The sequence below is a fragment of the Procambarus clarkii genome, chromosome 6 (genome assembly GCF_040958095.1).
Source record: "Procambarus clarkii isolate CNS0578487 chromosome 6, FALCON_Pclarkii_2.0, whole genome shotgun sequence".
NCBI classification, from domain to species: Eukaryota; Metazoa; Arthropoda; class Malacostraca; order Decapoda; family Cambaridae; genus Procambarus; species Procambarus clarkii.
The window spans coordinates 9,995,914-10,016,402 of NC_091155.1; the positions used below are offsets into that span (position 1 = coordinate 9,995,914).

The window sequence follows — 20,489 nt, forward strand, 5'->3', positions numbered from 1 at the left end:
CCCTGTTCCCGGCTCTGGACCGTCTGTGGGTTTCGGGGTTGGGTTTAGTTGAGGCCGAGATTCGGGCGGTTTTGGGGGCTGCCCCGTTCGGGTTGGGGACGGAGGTTTTCGAGCCTGTTCCTCCTGCCAAGGCTTTTGGGTCTTACCAGCGGCCCTTTCTTGCTGCCTTTCCCATGGACTCTTGCTTTTCTTTAAGGGCGGAGGGCTTGGAGGACGGCTCTGCCCCGGGGCCTCTGTTGCGGGTTCCCGGGGCTGTGGGGGATGCCTGCTTGCAGTTATCTTGAGGTTATCTTGAGTTGATTTCGGGGCTTTAGTGTCCCCGCAGCCCGGTCCTCGACCAGGCCTCCAACCCCAGGAAGCAGCCCGTGACAGCTGGCTAACACCCAGGTACCTATTTTACTGCTAGGTAACAGGGGGCATAGGGTGAAAGAAACTCTGCCCATTGTTTCTCGGCGGCGCCTGGGATCGAACCCAGGACCACAGGATCACAAGTCCAGTGTGCTGTCCGCTCGGCCGACTGGCTCCCTTAAGTTCTGTTAAACAGTTCTGGGGCTGTTTGACCCTGCCGGGGTTTTCTGCTTCTGGGCGGAGTTTTTCACCCATCCAGTCTGTTTGCTTCCCATTTTTTTCTGGCGTGTTTTTGTATCTTTTGCGTCGGTCACAGCCCTCTGTTCTGGTGGCCATTTTCGTCTGCCGGTTTCCCGGCGTGGCCACCAGGGTGGCATTGCGGTTTGTTTACATGCGCCTGGGTGTGTGAGCGAGCGTCTTGGGCGAGTATGTATCTCTGCCGGCAAATGTGGTGGTTTGGGCTCTCCCTGGTTCGATTCCGGGTTCCTTTGGGTTCTTTGGTTTCGTTCCGGAGGTATCTTCCTCTTGGGCCTCTTTTGTGGGTTCAGGGGCTTAGTTTCCACGTGTGTGACCTGGTTCTGCCTTCTGGGGTTCCGGGGTCTTTCTGGCTTGCAGACTGATCTTTTTGGGTCTTGGCACGTGTTGTGATCGTGCTGGGAATTTGGGGTTTTGTTGTCGAGGTGGTCCTTTTGATGCAGTTTTGTGCCTTCTTCACCTGGCCAGCGTGGTGCTCTCTGCCCACTGGTCTGTGGCTTGTAATTTTCTTTTCACGTGTATGTGTACACATGTACATGTGTACACTGTGTGTGTGTGCGCACATGTACATGTGTACACTGTGTGTGTGTGCGCACATGTACATGTGTACACTGTGTGTGTGCGCGCACATGTGTATGTGCATATGCACGTGTGTGTAATACACCTTGTGTGTGTGTAATACACCTTGTGTGTGTGTGTATTTGTATATTTGTATGTGTATATATATGTATATGTACATAATATATATGTATGTTAGTGGGCGCTTTTGGTTATCTTCCGGCCTCTGGTTTTGGCGGCGGATGGCTTCTTCCCCTCTGGGAGGTTCAGGGCTGGCGGGGTGGGTTTCTTCCCCTGCGCTTCATCATGTCATCTTAGTAGGTGCGTTGGACATGGTCGATCCGCCCCATCCTTCTGGGGTTCCTGTCTGCTTTATGCAGACACGGGCCTGGCGAATCTGCGGTTCTTCTGGAATTCTTCAGTCTGCGCCCTGGATTGTATGTCCTCATCGGAGGACTGTTGTCTCCGGTCTGGCTTCTGTGGGGGCTGGGTGCCTGGATGGTGGCCCTGGACCTCCAGGTCAATTCTTTGCATGTTCTTCTCCAGTTTTCCGGGACTGGCACAGTTGGTGGTGGGGCTTCAGGCTTGCCACTTTTGTTGCCTTCCCTAATTTGTAATTGGCACTTGGTGTATTTACGCATATTTACTGGATCTTGGTGCCCTGACTGAGTCTGCTTGGGATTCGGTGTCTGGCCTACCTCAACGACTGGCTGGTGTGGGCTCCCAGTCAGTCTGCTTGTCTGCTCGCCAGGTGTGTGGTTCTTTCCAGATTGCCGGGTTTGGTTTCCTGGTGATCTGGAGGTCATTCCATCTGTTTTCGTCCCGGGTTCGGACCTGGCTGGGTCTTGTTTAGGGCTCTTTGGCCGCTCCTTGTCCTTTCCTCCAGAAGTGTTGCTGCGGCTGTGGTCCCGCCTTCGGCTGTTCATGACGGGGTCCCAGGTTGCTCAGCGGTTGCTCAAGCAGTTGTGCAAGAGTCTGAACTTCGACATGCTGGTGTGCCCGCAGGGTCGGGTTTGGTTTCGGCGTCTGTTTGGTTCCTTCGGAGACTCCCCTACCACCTCTCTTGCAATCGTTGGGTTCATTCCTCTGGGGATCTTGTATTGGTGCTGCGTCACCAGCTTTCTCTTTGGGGTTTTCAGGGTTCCATGCCTTGGCACCTCCCCGAGCCTTCGCTCAATGTGTTCACGGACAGGTCATCTCTCGGCTGGGGCTTTGTGACCAGTGCTCACCAGTTCGGCCGGGGATGGTGGGGTCTGTTCGTCCGTTGGGCTCAGCACGGTTCGGGAGTTCGTGGCTGTCTGGTTTACGCTTCGGAGGGTTTGGGTCACTCGGTGCTCTACCATTCAGCTCCATTCGGACTGTTCTCTGGCGGTTCCTTGCTGGAATCACAGGGTTTCTCTTGGGTGTTTGCCTTTGGGGTTGGTCCCTTCGAGTGGCTTACCTGATACCTGGTTGATGGGGTTCTGGGAGTTCTTCTACTCCCCAAGCCCGGCCCGAGGCCAGGCTCGACTTGTGAGAGTTTGGTCCACTAGGCTGTTGCTTGGAGCGGCCCGCAGGCCCACATACCCACCACAGCCCGGTTGGTCCGGCACTCCTTGGAGGAATAAATCTAGTTTCCTCTTGAAACTTGTTTTCCTCTTGGCTTGTTTGCTGGATTCTCGGGGTTTGGCTAACCGTGAGGTTCATGTCCGGGGTGTGTCCTATGTCCTGGCGGACAGCCTGTCTCGGTTCGTTCCTCTGTTAGCGGATTGGCCAGTCGTCACCGACTCGTTTCGTTGGCTCTGCCAGACTCCTGGCCATGGACGTCTTCGAGTCGGCATGGTCTAGGCGTCTCCCATTCTATGTTGCGCCCTTACCTGCCTGCGAGGCGTTCACGGTGGATGCCTTTTGGCAGGACTGTTCGAGGTGGGGGTACCTGTTCCTCTTCTCCCGATGCAGCTATTGCTTCGGGTTCTGACTTGGTTGGAGCCTATTCCCAAGAGAGTAGTTCTCATGGTCCCTTGGTGGCTGGCCCAGCTTTATTTTCAGACGATGCTTGATAGGTGTCCGAACCCGGGGCATTTTCTCGTGGCTCCGCCTCTTTCGGCAGGTCGGACCGGTCCTGTACGTACGTGACTGGTTTGGCATTCACCTCGGCTCTTCACGTCTGGTATTTTGACGCGGGTATCACCATCTCTGTGGTGATCAGGTGGCTTTGTTGATGGTGTCCCACCTGTGAACTTCGTCTCTGCGACAGTATAATGTTCCTGGTGTTTCTATGCACCCTTTTCTTGCTCTTCGTAGGTCGTCTTGTCCTTTCTTGGGTTTTCAGGACTACAGTTATTTGATGTTTCTTACTGTCGCCTCGTTTTGTGTGGTGCTGGCGGAACTGCTCCGGCTTGCGTTCGGGGTGGACGTCACATCTGCCCCCATTCCGTACGCTTTCTCATGTTTTGTTTCACCTCCAGACCTGCTCATGCGTCGCCTGAGTCATCCTAGTCCTTGATCAGGGTGCCTTCTTATCTTCTCAGTTTGTGGTAGCCCCTTCGGTTCAGGTTTTTGCTCTTTGGTACTGGTGGTTGGTTTATACGTTTGCAGCCTTTCTCCGTCCTTCTGGCGATGGTAGACGGCTGCTGACCAGGGGGGGTGGGGGGTGGGCCTTGGGTTATTGATGCTTGATTGGTTCGGCCGGGGGTGCCTCCTGTGTTGTCTGGTTACGCTTTTTGGCCGTTACCTGCGTACTGCATCTGGGGATGCGCTTTGGGTTGATCCAGTTCCCCTTGTTCTCTGTTTCAGGACTCGGGTCTCCCAGGTCGTCCGCAGAGTTTTTATGTCTTCTAGCCTGCGGTCTATCCTTGCGCCCATGCTGTTCAGACATTTGCAGCTTTTGCTGCTGTGTTGGTGATGTCTAGAGTTCATTTCGGGCGTGAGGATTTGAGGGTCGCACAGGTTCCTGGCCGCCCGTTCTTCATGTGCGTTTCTTCTTGCTTTGGGTTGCAGGTTGCAGCCTGTTGTCTCGGCTTTGCGTTGCGGAGTTTGTGGCGGCTGCCTCCCGGGTCAGCCCTTTTCCTTCTCTTTGGGTATGAAGAACCAGGGAGCCGTAGAGGCTCCCCACAGAAAACCAGCGTTGAATGTAATGAAACTCCATTTTCTGGGTGAGCCCCGGAGGCTCCATGGCAACCCTCCCTCCCACCGGTCGGCGTTTTTTTCGCATTGGTTGAAGCTTAGCTTCCGAACTGATGCTAGGCAGCTGGCACGGTGAGGTCCGGGGGTCCCCCCTCCCTCTCTCAGGGTGGGGAGGGCTGTGCGGACGCAGTAAAGTGTGATGTTTGCTTGTTTGCTTGTTTCCTTGGGATTGTAGGGAGTTTCTACTTCTCTGTTCGGTTTTTGTTTTAGTTTTTTACCATGTGGGGTTTGTTTTGTTATTCCTACCTTTCTGGGTGCCTAACCCTGGGCGATGGCAGATAAAGAAAACCCCAACCACAAGAGGGTTTTCCAGGGCCATTGCTCCCTGAAACCTCTCTGAAGGGGCCAGGTTCTGGCGCTGGTCCCTGGTAGGTCTGAACTCCTTAGCTAATGTCCCGGTCTAATATAAAATACATTAGCCCAATAAGCTCCAGGGAGCCTCCGGGGCTCACCCAGAAAATGGCGTTTCATTACATTCAACGCTGGGTTTTTTTAGCCACTTTACACTGGTATTATTAACTAAAATAGTCCATGACTGTTGCATGAGAAAATCCACCAAAGCAGAGTTCATTTGAGTGGAGTCTGTACTGTACAGTACAGTACTGTCTTTACATAACATGGAAATAGTCAACTTCTGGCATTTCATGATATTAACCTACGTAAACCAATCCTGAGCAAGGTAAATGTAGGACATTAACACAATATATGAAGTCAAATTTTGAATGCTTATAAATAAGTGACGGTGTCTTCTCTAGTAATTTTTAATATTTGTTTGTAATTTATGAATGACTGAAAATAATAAAAAAAAAATTGAAGTTCTAATAGCATTTATTTTTGTTCAATGTGACAGGGGTGTACAGCATGTGGCTGCAGCTTATCAGGTAGTCGCAATAATGTGGCAAGTTGTGACCCAGCAACAGGTGTGTGTGTGTGTAAGGATCATGTGGAGGGCCAGCAGTGTCATCAGTGCAAACCTGGATACTTCAACCTAGATGATGTCAATGAATTTGGCTGTACCCCATGCTTCTGCTATGGCCATTCCTCTATTTGTTCCTCTGCTCATGGATATGCTCAGGGTAAGTTTGGGCCTTTTAAAATAAGAGTTCCTGGAGGGAACCCCTACCCCCAATAGCTTCCTTGAAGCTATCATGTTGAGATTGCTTCATATAAAAGCGTCACGTTAGTTGCAGAAGTTCTGTTTGGCCTACTGGGGAACCAGAGTCAGATCCTGGCCCCCTTCCCTTCTCACATAGCCACAGGGAATGGGAGACCATCTGCCACTCCACTGGAGAAAGCCTCCAGAAAGTCAGTGCAGCTTTACAGAAAACTTGTGGGTTCATAGATAATGAAGCCTTGAAAGCACCAAACAACTCCACAAACAATTCACACAAAACAAAGGATTCATTGCTTTGCATTCTTTGAACCTTGCAATTGTCTGTATTGCTGTGCTTACTTTCTGGATGTTTTCTCGGTGAGGGCGACCCCCTGCTCCCTGTGCCTCTGTTATAGTTCCAGGTTCAAGCTTTGGTCCCCAGTAGGCCATATAAGACTATTAGGGATGATGCAAGTCAGTAAAGGAAGAACTACCTCAACTACCTTGCTTCATGTAGCCACCATTTGGTCCCTTGAAAAAAATCAGACACTCCTTACATGAAGCCTCATAGAAAGCTGAAATACCTGGAAGAGCATACCACAGTATAGCACTGCAGTGAGTAAGGGGGAATCAAGAAGCTCCAGTAAGAATAGGAGAAAATCCAGTCCATAATAGACCAAATAAAAAGTATATGAGAGCTTGGCAACTGTGAAAGCTTGCCGAGCCTATGGTGATATAACATGATCAAGAAATAGATGAGCTGGCATCACAACAATGGCTAAAAAAAAAAAAAAAAGTTGAATGTAATGAAACCCCATTTTCTGGGTGAGCCCCAGAGGCTCCCTGAAGCTATCCAAACTGATATGTTCTATATTAGTTTGGAGTCATCAGTCATAGGAGTCCTTGACCATTTTCTTTTACAAGTCCTTTACATTTAAAGTGTGGGGCAGTAAAGCAAACCAGCGAGGTACCTCACTGGCCTGACCTGCTGAAAGAGGCGGAGGTGCGGAAAAACCGCCCGTGTTTGGACACCGAACAAGCAGTGCCTGAAACCATAGCTGGGCTGGCCACCTAGGAGTCAGGAGAACCACTCACCCCCGATATGAATCCAGCCGAGCCAGAACTTGGAGCAGCAACTGGACCGGGAGGAAAAGGGTCAGGAACCCCCCCCCCCCCCCACCTCGACCATTCCTGCCAAAAAGCATCTACCGTGAGGGCCTTGCAGTTGGGGAATGGTGCCACGTACATTGGGAGATGCTGAGATCATGCCGATGCGAAGAGGTCCACCTCCAGCCGCCCATACGTCCAACAAAGCCAAAGGAAAGAGGCGAAGTCGACCGTCCATGGAAAGGGGAATGAAGTATGACTGGCTGTCTGCTATATCGATGGACACACCCAGAATATGAACGGAGCGGAGAGCTAAACCACGAGAACTCAACAGAAGAGCTACCCGAAGTGACCATCCCCAAAGTTATGACCCAAAGAGACCCCCTTTCCTTGGTTTAGACAATGAACCATGGGGAGCTGTCTGAATGGAGCCAGCAAACAGCGGCAAACACCTGCACCATGCTGTGAGTTCGATGGAAGGATGGCGCCCAATGCCCCTGGCCAGCCTGGTGAGTGCTTGGTCACAAAGCCCCAACCAAGAGACGAGACATCCGTGAACATATCGAGTGAAGGGAAGAGGAAGGTGCCATGGCACCGAACGCCAAAAACCAGAAACACAGCAACTGGTACAAGGACATCAGGGAACGAACCCAGCAATCGCAAGAGGGAGCAAAAGAGGCTGCTCCAGAGATACCAAAACAGCCTCTGAAGGCAAGCCCAGCCAAGTGAATAAACCAGCAGGGTAAAGTTCAGGCTCCTGCACAGTTGCTCGAGTAACTGCTGAGTGACCCGGGTCCCCCACAAATATGGCTGAAGGCGGGACTGCAACCGGAGCAAAGCCACAGGAAGGAGAGAAATGGACACAGTCCGAGAACCCCTCACTAGGCCCAGCCAAGCCCGAACCTGGGACGAAACCAACTGGGACTTCTGCCAGGTTACCAGGAACCCGAATCCGGCAACCTGGGAAAGAACCAGAACCCCTGGTACATAGACAGCAGACCGGCAGAGAGCCCACACCAACCAGTCATCGAGGCAGGCTGCCAGCCTGGAAGACACCAAAACCTCGAACCACACCCAATTAGTGTAAGAAGATCTGAACTCAAACAAAGTTGGATCCAACACAGAGGCATAAACTGGGTCTCACAGTTATAGACCTGTATCATTGACAAGTGTAATAGTGAAAGTATTGGAAAAGCTAATCAAAACTAAATGGGTAGAACACCTGGAGAGAAATGATATAATATCAGACAGACAGTATGGTTTTCGATCTGGAAGATCCTGTGTATCGAATTTACTCAGTTTCTATGATCGAGCCACAGAGATATTACAGGAAAGAGATGGTTGGGTTGACTGCATCTATCTGGACCTAAAAAAGGCTTTCGACAGAGTTCCACATAAGAGGTTGTTCTGGAAACTGGAAAATATTGGAGGGGTGACAGGTAAGCTTCTATCATGGATGAAAAATTTTCTGACTGATAGAAAAATGAGGGCAGTAATCAGAGGCAATGTATCGGAATGGAGAAATGTCACAAGTGGAGTACCACAGGGTTCAGTTCTTGCACCAGTGATGTTTATTGTGTACATAAATGATCTACCAGTTGGTATACAGAATTATATGAACATGTTTGCTGATGATGCTAAGATAATAGGAAGGATAAGAAATTTAGATGATTGTCATGCCCTTCAAGAAGACCTGGACAAAATAAGTATATGGAGCACCACCTGGCAAATGGAATTTAATGTTAATAAATGTCATGTTATGGAATGTGGAATAGGAGAACATAGACCCCATACAACCTATATATTATGTGAGAAATCTTTAAAGAATTCTGATAAAGAAAGAGATCTATAAGTGGTTCTAGATAGAAAACTATCACCTGAGGACCACATAAAGAATATTGTGCAAGGAGCCTATGCGATGCTTTCTAACTTCAGAATTGCATTTAAATACATGGATGGTGATATACTAAAGAAATTGTTCATAACTTTTGTTAGGCCAAAGCTAGAATATGCAGTTGTTGTATGGTGCCCATATCTTAAGAAGCACATCAACAAACTGGAAAAGGTGCAAAGACATGCTACGAAGTGGCTCCCAGAACTGAAGGGCAAGAGCTACGAGGAGAGGTTGGAAGCATTAAACATGCCAAAACTAGAAGACAGAAGAAAAAGAGGTGATATGATCACTACATACAAAATAGTAACAGGAATTGATAAAATCGACAGGGAAGATTTCCTGAGACCTGGCACTTCAAGAACAAGAGGTCATAGATTTAAACTAGCTAAACACAGATGCCGAAGAAATATAAGAAAATTCACCTTCGCAAATAGAGTGGTAGACGGTTGGAACAAGTTAAGTGAGAAGGTGGTGGAGGCCAAGACCATCAGTAGTTTCAAAGCGTTATATGACAAAGAGTGCTGGGAAGACGGGACACCACGAGCGTAGCTCTCATCCTGTAACTACACTTAGGTAATTACACTTAGGTAATTACAGGAGGTGCGCCCCCCATCCCTCAGCTGTGGGATGGTGCCCCACGACCAGAGCACTGCCCTGGTGGCCAGTCGTGGTAACTCAAACTGTGTAGCAAAATTCCTTCCAGAAATATCAACAACGAAACCACTGATCTGAGAAGAGCAGGGGTACCAAAAGCACCGGAAAATAATGTAAAATAAATGTATGATGAAGCAAATGAAAGAGTTATATTAATACAGTATATATCTTTCTGGAGGGAGCCCCATCGGGTCCCTTCAGCTACCGGGGGATATTAGCTAGATATCTGATATCCCAGATACCCTCCAGCTATCGAACTGATATCTGCCATATTTGTCTAGAACATCAGTTACTGGAGTCCTTATGCCTACTGGGAACCACGAGCCAGAACCTGGTTCCCTCAGAGGCAATGGCTTATGAACACTTCACTGTTTGAGAGTACAGTGGTACCTCAGTTTTCGAATTTAATCTGTTCCCAGAGACGGTACGAAAACAGAAACAAATTTTCCCATAAGAAATAATGTAAATTTAACTAATCCTTTCCACACCCCCAAATATATTAACTAAAAAATACATTCTATACATAATAATACTCTTAGGTACCTTACTTTTATTGAGGACTCTTGTTGGCATATGAAAGACAGTGAGGAGGAGGGGAGGAGGAGAGGTGTTAGTGTTTGAAAGGGTATCCCCTTCTATTATAACAACAGTGATGACTTTTCTGGAATGCTCTATCTCTTACATTTTTGCAGGCATACCACTAGGACCTGGTTGTGGCTCACTGCTTGCTTGTCTTACTAAGAGTCTGTCTGTTGACACTTGTTTTCTCTACGTTTTAACACTTGTCTGTACTGAGACATCACATTGTCTCATTTTGAATGATCTCTTGTTTTTCCTCTATCGTCATCCTCACAACTATATTCTTAGGTTGAACATTACCGCTGACTTTCTTGGAACCCGTGGCGTGATATATAATAAGAATGTTCAGAAACCATAAAAGCACAAAAAACAATGAAATTCTTCACAAAGAATTCAAGCGTGATCATCACTAGACGGGAGACACTGGTAAACGGAAGCGCCACGCGCTCGGTGGACCCCGTACATGTATACACAAACTCAGAAAACTGAGGCAAACAACAAGAACCGAATGAAATTTTTCAAAGAAATTGAGTTCGAGAACCGAAAACTAGGAAAACAGGGGCATAAGGAAACAAGAGGTTCCACTGTAACATTGCAACCCAAGACTGAACAGAGGCTAAGAACTCCACCCCCTGGGGCGTGCGGGTCCAATGGATGTGACCCCTCCCAACCCTCGAGTTCGAGGGTTGTTCTGTCTCCTTGTCTCAGGGTGACTCTTATTGTTTTTGTCTCCGTCACGCTGCCTGTTGGGTCGGTGATACCTTCGACCCGGAGTCCTGTGAGTTTTGTTGCTTGCTGGTGACTCAGTTTACCGAGTCTAATGATGACGTTCTTCGGGCACATGCATACCTTGAGGTTACCTTGAGGTGCTTCCGGGGCTTAGCGTCCCCGCGGCCCAGTCGTCGACCAGGCCTCCTGGTTGCTGGACTGATCAACCAGGCTGTTGGATGCGGCTGCTCGCAGCCTGACGTATGAGTCACAGCCTGGTTGATCAGGTATCCTTTGGAGGTGCTTATCCAAAATGTTAGGTTTAGGTTGTTGCAATGCACTAGGTTGATTGATACGCCGGATGCCCCGAGGCTGCTCCGTTTTGCTAATAGGGACCCGGACTTAGGGGTGATGGTCACTTCAGCCTTGTTTTTGTCCGCACCCCCTCGTCCTTTCCCTAATGTGGTTCAGTCTGGTCCGCCCCTCACCCCCCCCCCCTTTCTCCTGCTTCCTGCTCCAAATCGTCTGAGGGTTTCTGAGTCAAGGCAGGGTTTAGATGGTCTTGAGACTCGGACGGTCTCGGGGGATGCCCCTTCAGGTGTAGTGACGGAGGCTTTCGAGTCTGCTCTCCCTGCCGAAGCCTCTGGGTCTGACCAGTGAGCCCCCCTACCGTCCAGCTTTTATGGCTACACCGGTCTTTTCTTTTCAGGCCATGGCTTTGGGAGATGACTCGGCCCCGGGTCTAGATGCGAAGGATCCTGGGGCTGGAGAGGGGCTGACCTGGGGGCCTTGGGCCACGTTGGACCCCGCCTGGGTTTTTCTGCCCTCTGAGCAGGGTTTACTGTTACAAGGCGTAGGGTTTTCTTTCCCCCGCTGTGTACAAATTGAATTTGGTGTCTGCCCCTTCCCGGGTTCGGTTCCGTGTCCCTTTGGGTGCTTCGGTCCCGTCTTTCCAGGAGGTTTTTGGCTTCTCGCATCCAGCCTAATATGATGCGAGAAGCCTTTGCAGCTTACCTGCTGCGCGACCCAGATTACGCCTCTACCGTCTTCATTCAGGTTTGGGTCTACGTTTCCCTACTGGGTCCGGTACGAGGTTCCGGAGTTGTCCAGGCTGGCAGAATGTCCTGTGGATCCCTTCTGTCGTTCCCGCACGCTTGAGTGGCGTGAGGCGTTGATGGAGTTCCAGGTTTTCCTGGGGGGCGAGTTTGAGCACCTCAATGAGTGCCTGTTTGCCTCTGCCCTTCCTTGGGATGTAGGCTTTGTACAGCACCATGTGCAGGTTCCTTCCCTTACAGCTGCATAGGTTGCTAATGACTTGCACACTCGTGGCCACTTGGCTTTGGCTTTGCGCTTCTTTTCTTTCCTAGAGCTGTCTTTGGACTGGCTTGAGGAGGATGTGGAGGCGCTTAGGGCTGTTCCTGGGTCAGGTGCCTTGGGCTCGGTGGCTCGCTCGTCATCTGCCTTGTTGAAGCTGTTTGCGCTGTTGCTGTTTTATGCCTACCAGCTTGTGTGTTAGCAGGCGGTGCTTGCTTCCTCCCTGGAATCTGCCATGGCCTTGACTCTAGGATGTCTTCGCCCTTCTGCCCCTTGCTGTTTGTGTATTCTGCTGTGGCTCAGTATCTGCAGGCAGTTTCGGCTAGCTGTACCATGTCTGATTTGTTGGTTCTCCGGGTGCTCCGGGGAAAGGCCTTTCCGGAAGGGTCGTGCCAGAGCTCAGGGTTTCGCTCGTCGGGCTAGGCCACTAGTGCCAGTTTTGGAGCCAGCACCTCCTTCAAAACCGCCTTCGTCTGGTTGGCGCGGTGTTCTCTCTGTGCGGGGCTCGAGTTCTCGTAAGAGGCGTCGGCTCTTTTGCAGTTCGTCCCATTGACGGGGCGATAGAGAGGAGGCTTGCTCTGTTCGCTGACGCCTGGTCTCACGATTTGTGGGCTTATCGGGTCGTCTCCGATGGTCTGCGGTGGCGTTGTATGGATCCCGCTCCTTTGGGGGGCTTGGGGCTGACAGGGCAGGCCTCTTTCTCTACGCTCTGTCCTTCATCTTGGAATGGGTTTGCTTGGGTGGGGTTGAAACGATGACGTCCCTCAGGTGGGTCTCCCACCCGTTTCCAGTCCCAAAACGGGACTGTGCAGACCTGAGGTTCATTCTGGACTTGTCCCGTCTGAATCCCTAGGTTCATTGCCCCTCCTTTCGGATAACTATGCTATCCCAGGTCCGGTTTCTGTTGGAGCCAGGCACTTCGATGGTGTCCCCTGGACCTCTTGGACACGTATTGGCACATCCCGATTCATCCGGGGTTCAGGGACTGGCTTGGTTTTGTTGTGGGTTGTTAGAGTTACCGTTCATGTTAAACCTGGTGTCTCGCGTTTTCACACGCCTTACTCGGGTTGTGGTGGCCCGTCTGCATCTTTTAGGTGTTCGGGTGTTGGCATACCTCGACGACTGGCTGGTATAGGCTCCCAGCCGGTCAGCATGTCTGCTAGCCAGGAGTTTGGTTCTTTCTCAGCTCACCGGGTCCGGGTTCTTGGTGAACTGGAGGAAGTCCCATCTGGTCCTCTCCCATTTTTGGATTTGGCTGGGTCTTGTTTGGGACTCTCGGACCTCTTCCTTGTCTCTCCCTCCAGAGTCTCTCCTTCGCCTGCGGTCCCGCCTTTGCCATTTTCTGGAGGGCTCCCGGATCACTCGGCGGTTGCTAGAGGGTCTGTGTGGGAGCCTGAACTATGCGATGATGGTCTACCCACTGGGTCGGGTTTGGCTTTATCTTGTTTTGGTTCCTTCGGGAACATCCCTTCCGCCTCTCTCGCGATTGCTGGGTTTGACCCTCAGGGGCCGTGCATTGGCTGCTGCGTCGCCGGCTTCCTCTTCGTGTTTTTCGGGGTTCAGTGCCATGGCGCCTATCTGAGCCCTCACTCGATGTGTTCATGGACGCTTCATCTCTCGGCTGGGGCTTTGTAACCAGTGCTCACCAGGCCAGCCAGAGGCGATGGGGTCCATCCTTCCGTCGGGCCTACAGCACAGTGCGGGAGTTCTTGGCGGTTTGGTTTGCGCTTCAGAGGGTTCGCCCGTGGGTTGACGATCCAGCTCCATTCGGACTGCTTCCCGGTGGTTCTTTGCTGAATCAAGGGAGATCGATGCAGTCCCAGGCGCTTTGGCTCTGATCATTTTGGATGACTCGTCTGCTGGGTTACCGAGACTGCTGGGTTACCGAGCCAAACCCCGAGACGAGTCTCGGGGTTTGGCTCTTCTGGCAATTCACGTTCGGGGGGGGGTGTCCAACGTCTTGGCGGATGGCCTGTCTCAGTTTGTTCCCCTGTCCACGGAATGGATGTTCGATGCCGACTCGTTCTGTTGGCTCTAGCAGATGTTTGGGCTCCCGGAGGTGAACCTCTTCGTGTCGGTGTGGTAGAAGCGTCTTTTGATACATGTGACATCCTTCCCTGACTGTGAGGCTGTCGGGGTCGATGCCTTACAGCAGGACTGGTCGAGGTGGGGGTTCCTGTACATCTTTTCCCCGGTCCCGCTGGTGCTCCAGATCCTGGCTTGCTTGGAGACTTACCAGACTTACCAGGGGAGAGTAGTTCTTGTGGCCTCGTGGTGGCCGGCCTAGCCTTGATTTCAGGCGCTGCTTGCACAGTGTCCAAACCCGGAGGTTTTCCCCTGGCTCCATCTCTTTCAGCAGATCAAACCGGTGCGTCACGTAGCTGGTTCGACCTTCTCCTCGAGTCTTTGCATATCGTATTTTTGACTCGAGTCTATCATCATCTCTATGGTGATCAGGTGGCTTCGTTGCTGGTGTCCCAACTGCGGGCTTGGTCTCGGCAGCAGTATGAAGCCTCTTGGCGGTCCTTCCGCTTCTTTCCTTCGCTTTGTAGCTATACTCCTCTGTCGGTTAAGGTTGTCGTGTCCTTTCTTTCTTTCTTGGTTGTTCCAGGACCATCGTCTTATGCCCAATACTGTCGCCTCTTATTGTGCGGTGCTGGCGGAGCTGCTGCAGTTTGCTTTTGATATTGATGTTACGTCTGCGCCATTTCGCAAGCTGTCTAGTGCATTGTTTCACCTCCGGCCTGCTCATGCGCCACTTGAGCCATCCTGGTTGTTTAACAGGGTGCTCTCCTATCTCTCTTCTCCTCGGTTTGTAGTGACCCCTTCGGTTCAGGACTGTTTCTCTAAGGCTCTTTTCTTGTTGGCATTGGCCTCTGGGGGTCGGGTTGGGGAGCTTCATGCTCTCCTCTGGCACAGGGTTTTCTGTTCGTTTGGTCCTGGTGGTAGGTTTGTTCGTTTGCAGCCGTCTTTTTCTTTTTTGGCAAAGAATGAGACTGCTGCTTTCCAGAGGGATCCTTGGGTTGTTGATGCTTGGTAGTCAGGCTGGGAGTGCATCATGTGTTGTGTTTGCTTGCGACTCTTCGCGTTATTTGCACGCCACGGGCTCTGTGGCTGGGGATGCGCTTTGGGTTGATCCGGTTTCCTTTGTTCCCTGTTCCAGGGTTCGAATCTCCAAGGTCGTCCTCAGGGTTATTTGGTGTAGCCAGCCTGTGGTCTATCCCTGTGCCAATGATGTTTGTTAGTTTGCTGTTTTTGCTGATGTTTTTGGTCAACCCAGTATGTCCTGGGTTGACATTCGGGCACTTGGTTTTTGGAGGTCGAACTGGGTCCTGGCTGTGCATTACTTGGTGAACATTCCTGGGCCTAGTCGGGCCTGTGTCACTGGGTTGGTGGTTGCAGCCAGTTGTCTCGACTTCGAGTTGAGGAGTGAGTGGCAACCGCCTCCCGGGTGAGTCTCTCTGGTTTTTATCTTTTGGTATGTAGCTCCGGGGAGCCAAAAGGGCTCCTCCTCCCAGAAAACCAACATTGAATGTAATGAAACTCTGTTTTCTTGGCAAGACCCAGAGGCTCCCTGGCAACCCTCCCTCCCCCAGGTTGGTGGTTTTTCTCGTGTTTTGAAATCCAGCCTCAGAACCGGGGTGTGGATTGCCAGCGAGGGGGTCTGGGGCTCTCCCTTTCCCCTATCGTGGAAGAGGGAGCTGCGTAAACAGAGGCACGGCGACGTGTGACGTCATGCTCATTTGCTCGTTTCTGTTTGGGGAGCGCTATCTACTTGTTTGGCTTTCTGTAGCAATTTTCACCTGAATAGGGGGGTTTGTTTTGGGACACTTACCTTTCTGGGTGCCTGACTTGGTCGATGGCAGATATAGAATGCTTCCAACCACACGGGGTTTCAATAGGCCATTGCTCCTCATGCCTCTCTGAGGGGGCCAGGTTCTGATTTGTGGTTCCTGGTAGACCCACAGAACTCCATACACATGATTGATGCCAAAGTCTGATATTAGCATATCAGCCTGGATAGCTCTGGGAAGCCTCCGGGTCTCACCCAGAAAATGATGTTTCATTACATTCAATGCTGTTTTTTTCTGTGGGGAGCCCCTATGGCTCCCTGGAGCTTATCTGGCTAATGTATGTTATGTTAGACCGGGACATTAGCTAAAGAGTTCAGACCTACCAGGGATAAGCGCCAGAACCTGGCCCCTTCAGAGAGGTTTCAGGGAGCAATGGCCCTGGAAAACCCCATTATGGTTGGGGGGTTTTCCTTATCTGCCATCAACCAGGGATAGGCACCCAGAAAGGTACGCATAACAAACCCCACACGGTAAGAAACTACAACAAAAACCGAACAGAGATGTAGAAAGCTTCATACAATCCCAAGGAAACAATCAAACAATTAATTTACTGCCGCGCCGATCGTCTGCGCAGCCCTCCCCTCCCCTTCCCGGGAAGGGGAGGAGGGGCCCCGGACCTCACCACGCTGGCAGCCTTCAGTTTGTAAGCTAGTGTCAACCGGGATAGACGCTTCTCTGGCCTCAAATTCCTTGGGCGGTGTTTGCCTTGTGTGGCGTTCTCTGCTGTTTTTGTGTGGTGTGTGGTGGCCAGGAGTACTTCATCAGTGCCAGGGCTGCATGCGCTTAGGGGCTTCCTTTCCTAGGCGCCCTGTGAGTACTGCCCTTGCGTGTCAGGGTTATCTTTCCTGGGGTGTTCAGGAACCGCTCATGTAGGGGTTCTTGCTGCTCGGCATTTGCCTCGCCCTTGGGGCCAGCTGGGGCTTGGGGCCCTTGTTTGGCCTTGGGTAGGGTGGGGTATTGTGCTGGTTAGGGCATCAAGGTGTTGCGCAGCCTGCCACCTAAGCGGCGACCAGTTCCTGTTGCCTCTGGGGACGGTGTACTTTTGCGGGGTTTTTCTCTTCTTTTGATTTTGTTTGCCTGGTGGAGGTTCTGTATTGTGGGTCTATAGTTCCCTTGGTATTTCTCTGCACCTCTGTGAGGGGGGTCAGGTTCTGGCTCTGGTTCCCGGTATGCCAACAAGAACTATCTGTGGCTGTTGTGACCTTTTAGTGTGAAGCAATCTCAGGAAGGTAACTTCAGGGAGACACCGGGTTCCTCCAGAAATTGGTGTTAAATTTCATACAATGCTGGGTTGGTTCTACATAAAACATTTGTATCTTTTTACAAATATAGTATTTGTAAATAGATTCACTTTTTACATAATTAAAGATCAATTTACAATTTCTAAATAACAAATTGATCTTTGATTATGGATTACAAGGAGTTTATAAAAGTTTGTAATTATATTCCACATAAAGAATTTTTTGTTTTGCTTTTACTGTACAAAATATTGCTCAGTAATGAATAGAGAAGAAATCCAATTCATGCAATTTTAATAAAGAAATTTAATTACCAGACTTAGAAAAGTTGAAGTTATTTGAACACTAGTTAATTTTTTCATTTGCCTTGACAGTCTTCTATTGAGAGTTTAGCAGAGTTTAGGTTAATTATGAATTTTGTTGTTAATTATTATAAATTACAAACGTTTCCATATATTCAGGAGTGATTGAGAGTGGTTTTGTGCGTGGTGAGGAGCGCTGGCAAGCTGCAGAGTCTACAGGAAGATCAGTGCCACTCAACTATAATGCCGTCACTCAGAGTCTGGCAGTGTCAGCCCCTGGAAGAGACAAGGTTTACTTCTTAGCACCAGGTGAGTTACTGGGATAAAGCAACCGTACATTATGAACTGATGATGCAGACAGTATGGGTTGAGTACTGAAGTTTAGGAATGTTACTGGTTTGTCATTCACAACAAAATTGATAGGGAAGAATTCTTGAGACCTGGAACTTCAAGAACAAGAGCTCATAGATTTAAAAAAACTAAACAAAGCTGCCGAAGAAATATGAGAAAATTCTCTTTCACAAACAGAGTGATAGACAGTTGGAACAAGTCAAGTGAGAAGGTGGTGGAGGCCAAAACTGTCAATAGTTAGTGCCTGGGAAGATGGGACACCACCAGGGGTGCAGTGCCAATTTTATAGGTGCCGGAGTTCTGGTGCGTCCGACAAAAGCCTGTCATTTCCTACCCTGTTTCTATGTCACACAATTAAGTATTTCATACTTGTACTCACTAATTATCATAAAATATAATTATCAAACAGAAAAAATCTTAAATTTATAAATAAATGATTGATGTTATTAAAACACTTAGTGCTCAGAAAATACAACCAGTGAAAAGTTTCACAATAGTTTCCACAAAGGGTCAGGTGTGAGATGTTTTCGTGGGCGTGAAGCAACTCTTGTCCTGGTGTCATCTGCCGATCTGTGGTACCGCATGATATGATACAGCCATGATATGGCATATCATGGCCTACATACCTACCACGTTCCGGACCAACCGGGCTGTGGTGGGTATGTGGGCCTGCGGGCCGCTCCAAGCAACAGCCTGGTGGACCAAACTCTCACAAGTCAAGTTTGGCCTCGGGCTGGCCTTGGGGAGTAGAAGAACTCCCAGAACCCCATCAACCAGGTATCAACCAGGTATCATATGGCTCAGGAGTCCACTGGACTAGAGGAGGTCCATGTAGTTTAACAAACATTAGTGCTGATAAATGTTTTATGAGAATTCTTGAGTGTGTTTTTATTATTAAGTTCATGTAACTGAATCCACTCTCACACTCAGGAGTACTAATAAGAATACCTTGTAAACAGCTCAGTAATGGGTGTAAATCTTGGAAGATGTGCTGTCCATGATCCTCCGCATAGTCTCTGAAGGCATTTAGAGATTCTTTTGCAAATCTGTTGTTCAAGTTGAGAGGCACATTCTGATAGTTCCTTTTGATTTAGAGGTGATCTACTGTAAACCGAGTACAATTTGTCCATAAATGTTTGAAAATTAATAATTCCATGAATTTCTCTCACTGAATCACCTACTGGAAGTTCTAATCTGTGATTAAGACAGGGCCAGATTATTATATCAGGGTAATGTTCCTTGAGAATTGTTGCAATGACAGATTTGACACCAAGCATGACACTTGCACCATCACTAGCAAATGCTATAAGGTTCTGTTTCAAAAATAAGTTGTCAAACCCATGATACTTGAGACAGCTCAATAAATGCCTAGCAATAGTTGCTGCTTTCTAATCAGGTAGTTCAATTAGATCTAAGAACATGAAATGTTCCTTATCACTTTCACATTTAAACTAAACTGTCAAGGTTGTCTTAATGCTCAGGCTTGTTGATTCATCAATGAGAACGTAAATTTTGCCATTTATTTACTTTATGTATGCTGGTAGATTTTCTTTTTCATATTAATGGCTATGTGATTGATTATCACTGTGGCACTAGTGTGGGAATAAAGTCCCATTCCAATGTCAAGACCATCTTGCTTTTGTAGTTCCAGTAAACCAAAGTGATCGGAGTATGGTCTGTCATTCTGAGCTAAATAAAATGCAGAATGCAAAAATTAACAAGTTGTCTTTAGATATGAAGCATTCATGGCATCACACAAATTTCCAAGAGCTTCTTCACTTGCTACATTTTCAACACAAAGCAGCAGTGTGAGCTTTTGATAGTTTATGGTCAACAGTTTTTCTGAGAGGAGCCCCGTTGGCTCCCTGGAACTATTGGACTGATATTAGCAATATTAGTCTGAGGCTTCAGTCACAATGGCGTTCTGCCTACCGGGAAAAATGAGCCAGAACCTGGCCTCCTCAGAGAGGCGAAGGGAGCAATGGCCAATGAAAACTCCACTGTTTGAGAGTATATTCATGTCTGCCATCGACCGGGGTTAGGCACCCAGAAAGGTATGCACCCCAAAACAGACCCCAACTGGTAGAATAGTATAACCCAACACCAAACAGAGCCCAAGAACTGCCCCCCAAGAAAAACAGGGTAACTAGCAAATCGTCATCATCTAGACGTGCCACTCATTCGCACTCCCTCCCCAGCCCCAGGAGGGTTAAGACCCTGCTCCACTGAGCCAGTTGCTAGACTGCCAGTTCATCCACTGAAGCCGGCTGGGGCTGACGTCTCCTGTGGCCTCATTTTCCTGCCAGGGTTTTACCCTTGTGATTATACCTGCCGTGTGTTAGGGCATTGGCCCTACTTAATGGTACCGGTGAGTTACTGGTATTGGTTACTGGTACCAGTACTTTAGGCTGCATGCGCTTAGGGTTATCTTCCCTAGATGCCCTGTAAGTACATTCCTTGGGCCTCAGGGTACTCTTCCCTGAGTGCTTTTGGGTTATCAGTCTCGTAGGGGTTGGTGTCGCTTGACATCCGCCTTGCCCTTGGGGATAGCAGTGGTCATGGTGCTTTTGTGTGGCCCTGGGTAGGGAGTGTTTGTAGCTGATTGAAGCACACGGTACTGCACAGCACGCATACTAGCAACGGCCATGTCTCTCTGACCTCTTGTTGTTGTGAAGCACATTCAGGGTTTCTTTTCAGTCTTTTTAGATTCTTTCCTTCCTGGAAAGAATCCAGGAATGGTAAGCCAGAAGGGCTGCCTGGTTTCCCATTAGGTATGCCTAGGTTCCATTTGGTGGTCCTCCACTCGGCCCCTCGAGGTTGCTCCCTTCATAGGGTTCAACCGGCTTTGCAGCACCAGTGCCTTGGCTTCCCGAAGGGACACCTCCCCCTGCGGGTCCTAGAAACCGCCATCGGGGTTCGGGTGACCATGGATATATTTTCCCATTCCCATCCTGAGTACCAAACTCTCAGTTTGAGGGTTGTTCATTGCCCTTGTCTCAGGGTGATGGTCATACTGTTTTGCCTCTGTCATGCTGCTTGTTGGGTCGACGACACCTTTGACCCAGAATC

The 20,489-nt window shown here is 49.5% G+C and overlaps 1 protein-coding gene across 4 annotated transcripts in view; it reads left to right on the forward strand.

The window, feature by feature from the left end:
- LanB2 (laminin subunit gamma-1) overlaps positions 1–20,489 on the forward strand; it is a 529,033-nt gene that overhangs the window by 376,225 nt on the left and 132,319 nt on the right. For all 4 annotated transcript variants that reach the window (XM_069305575.1, XM_069305583.1, XM_069305589.1 and 1 more), the window contains 2 exons: positions 5,177–5,402; positions 17,229–17,378. In XM_069305575.1, coding sequence (XP_069161676.1) covers positions 5,177–5,402; positions 17,229–17,378 — 376 coding nt within the window. The remainder of the gene's footprint in view (positions 1–5,176; positions 5,403–17,228; positions 17,379–20,489) is intronic.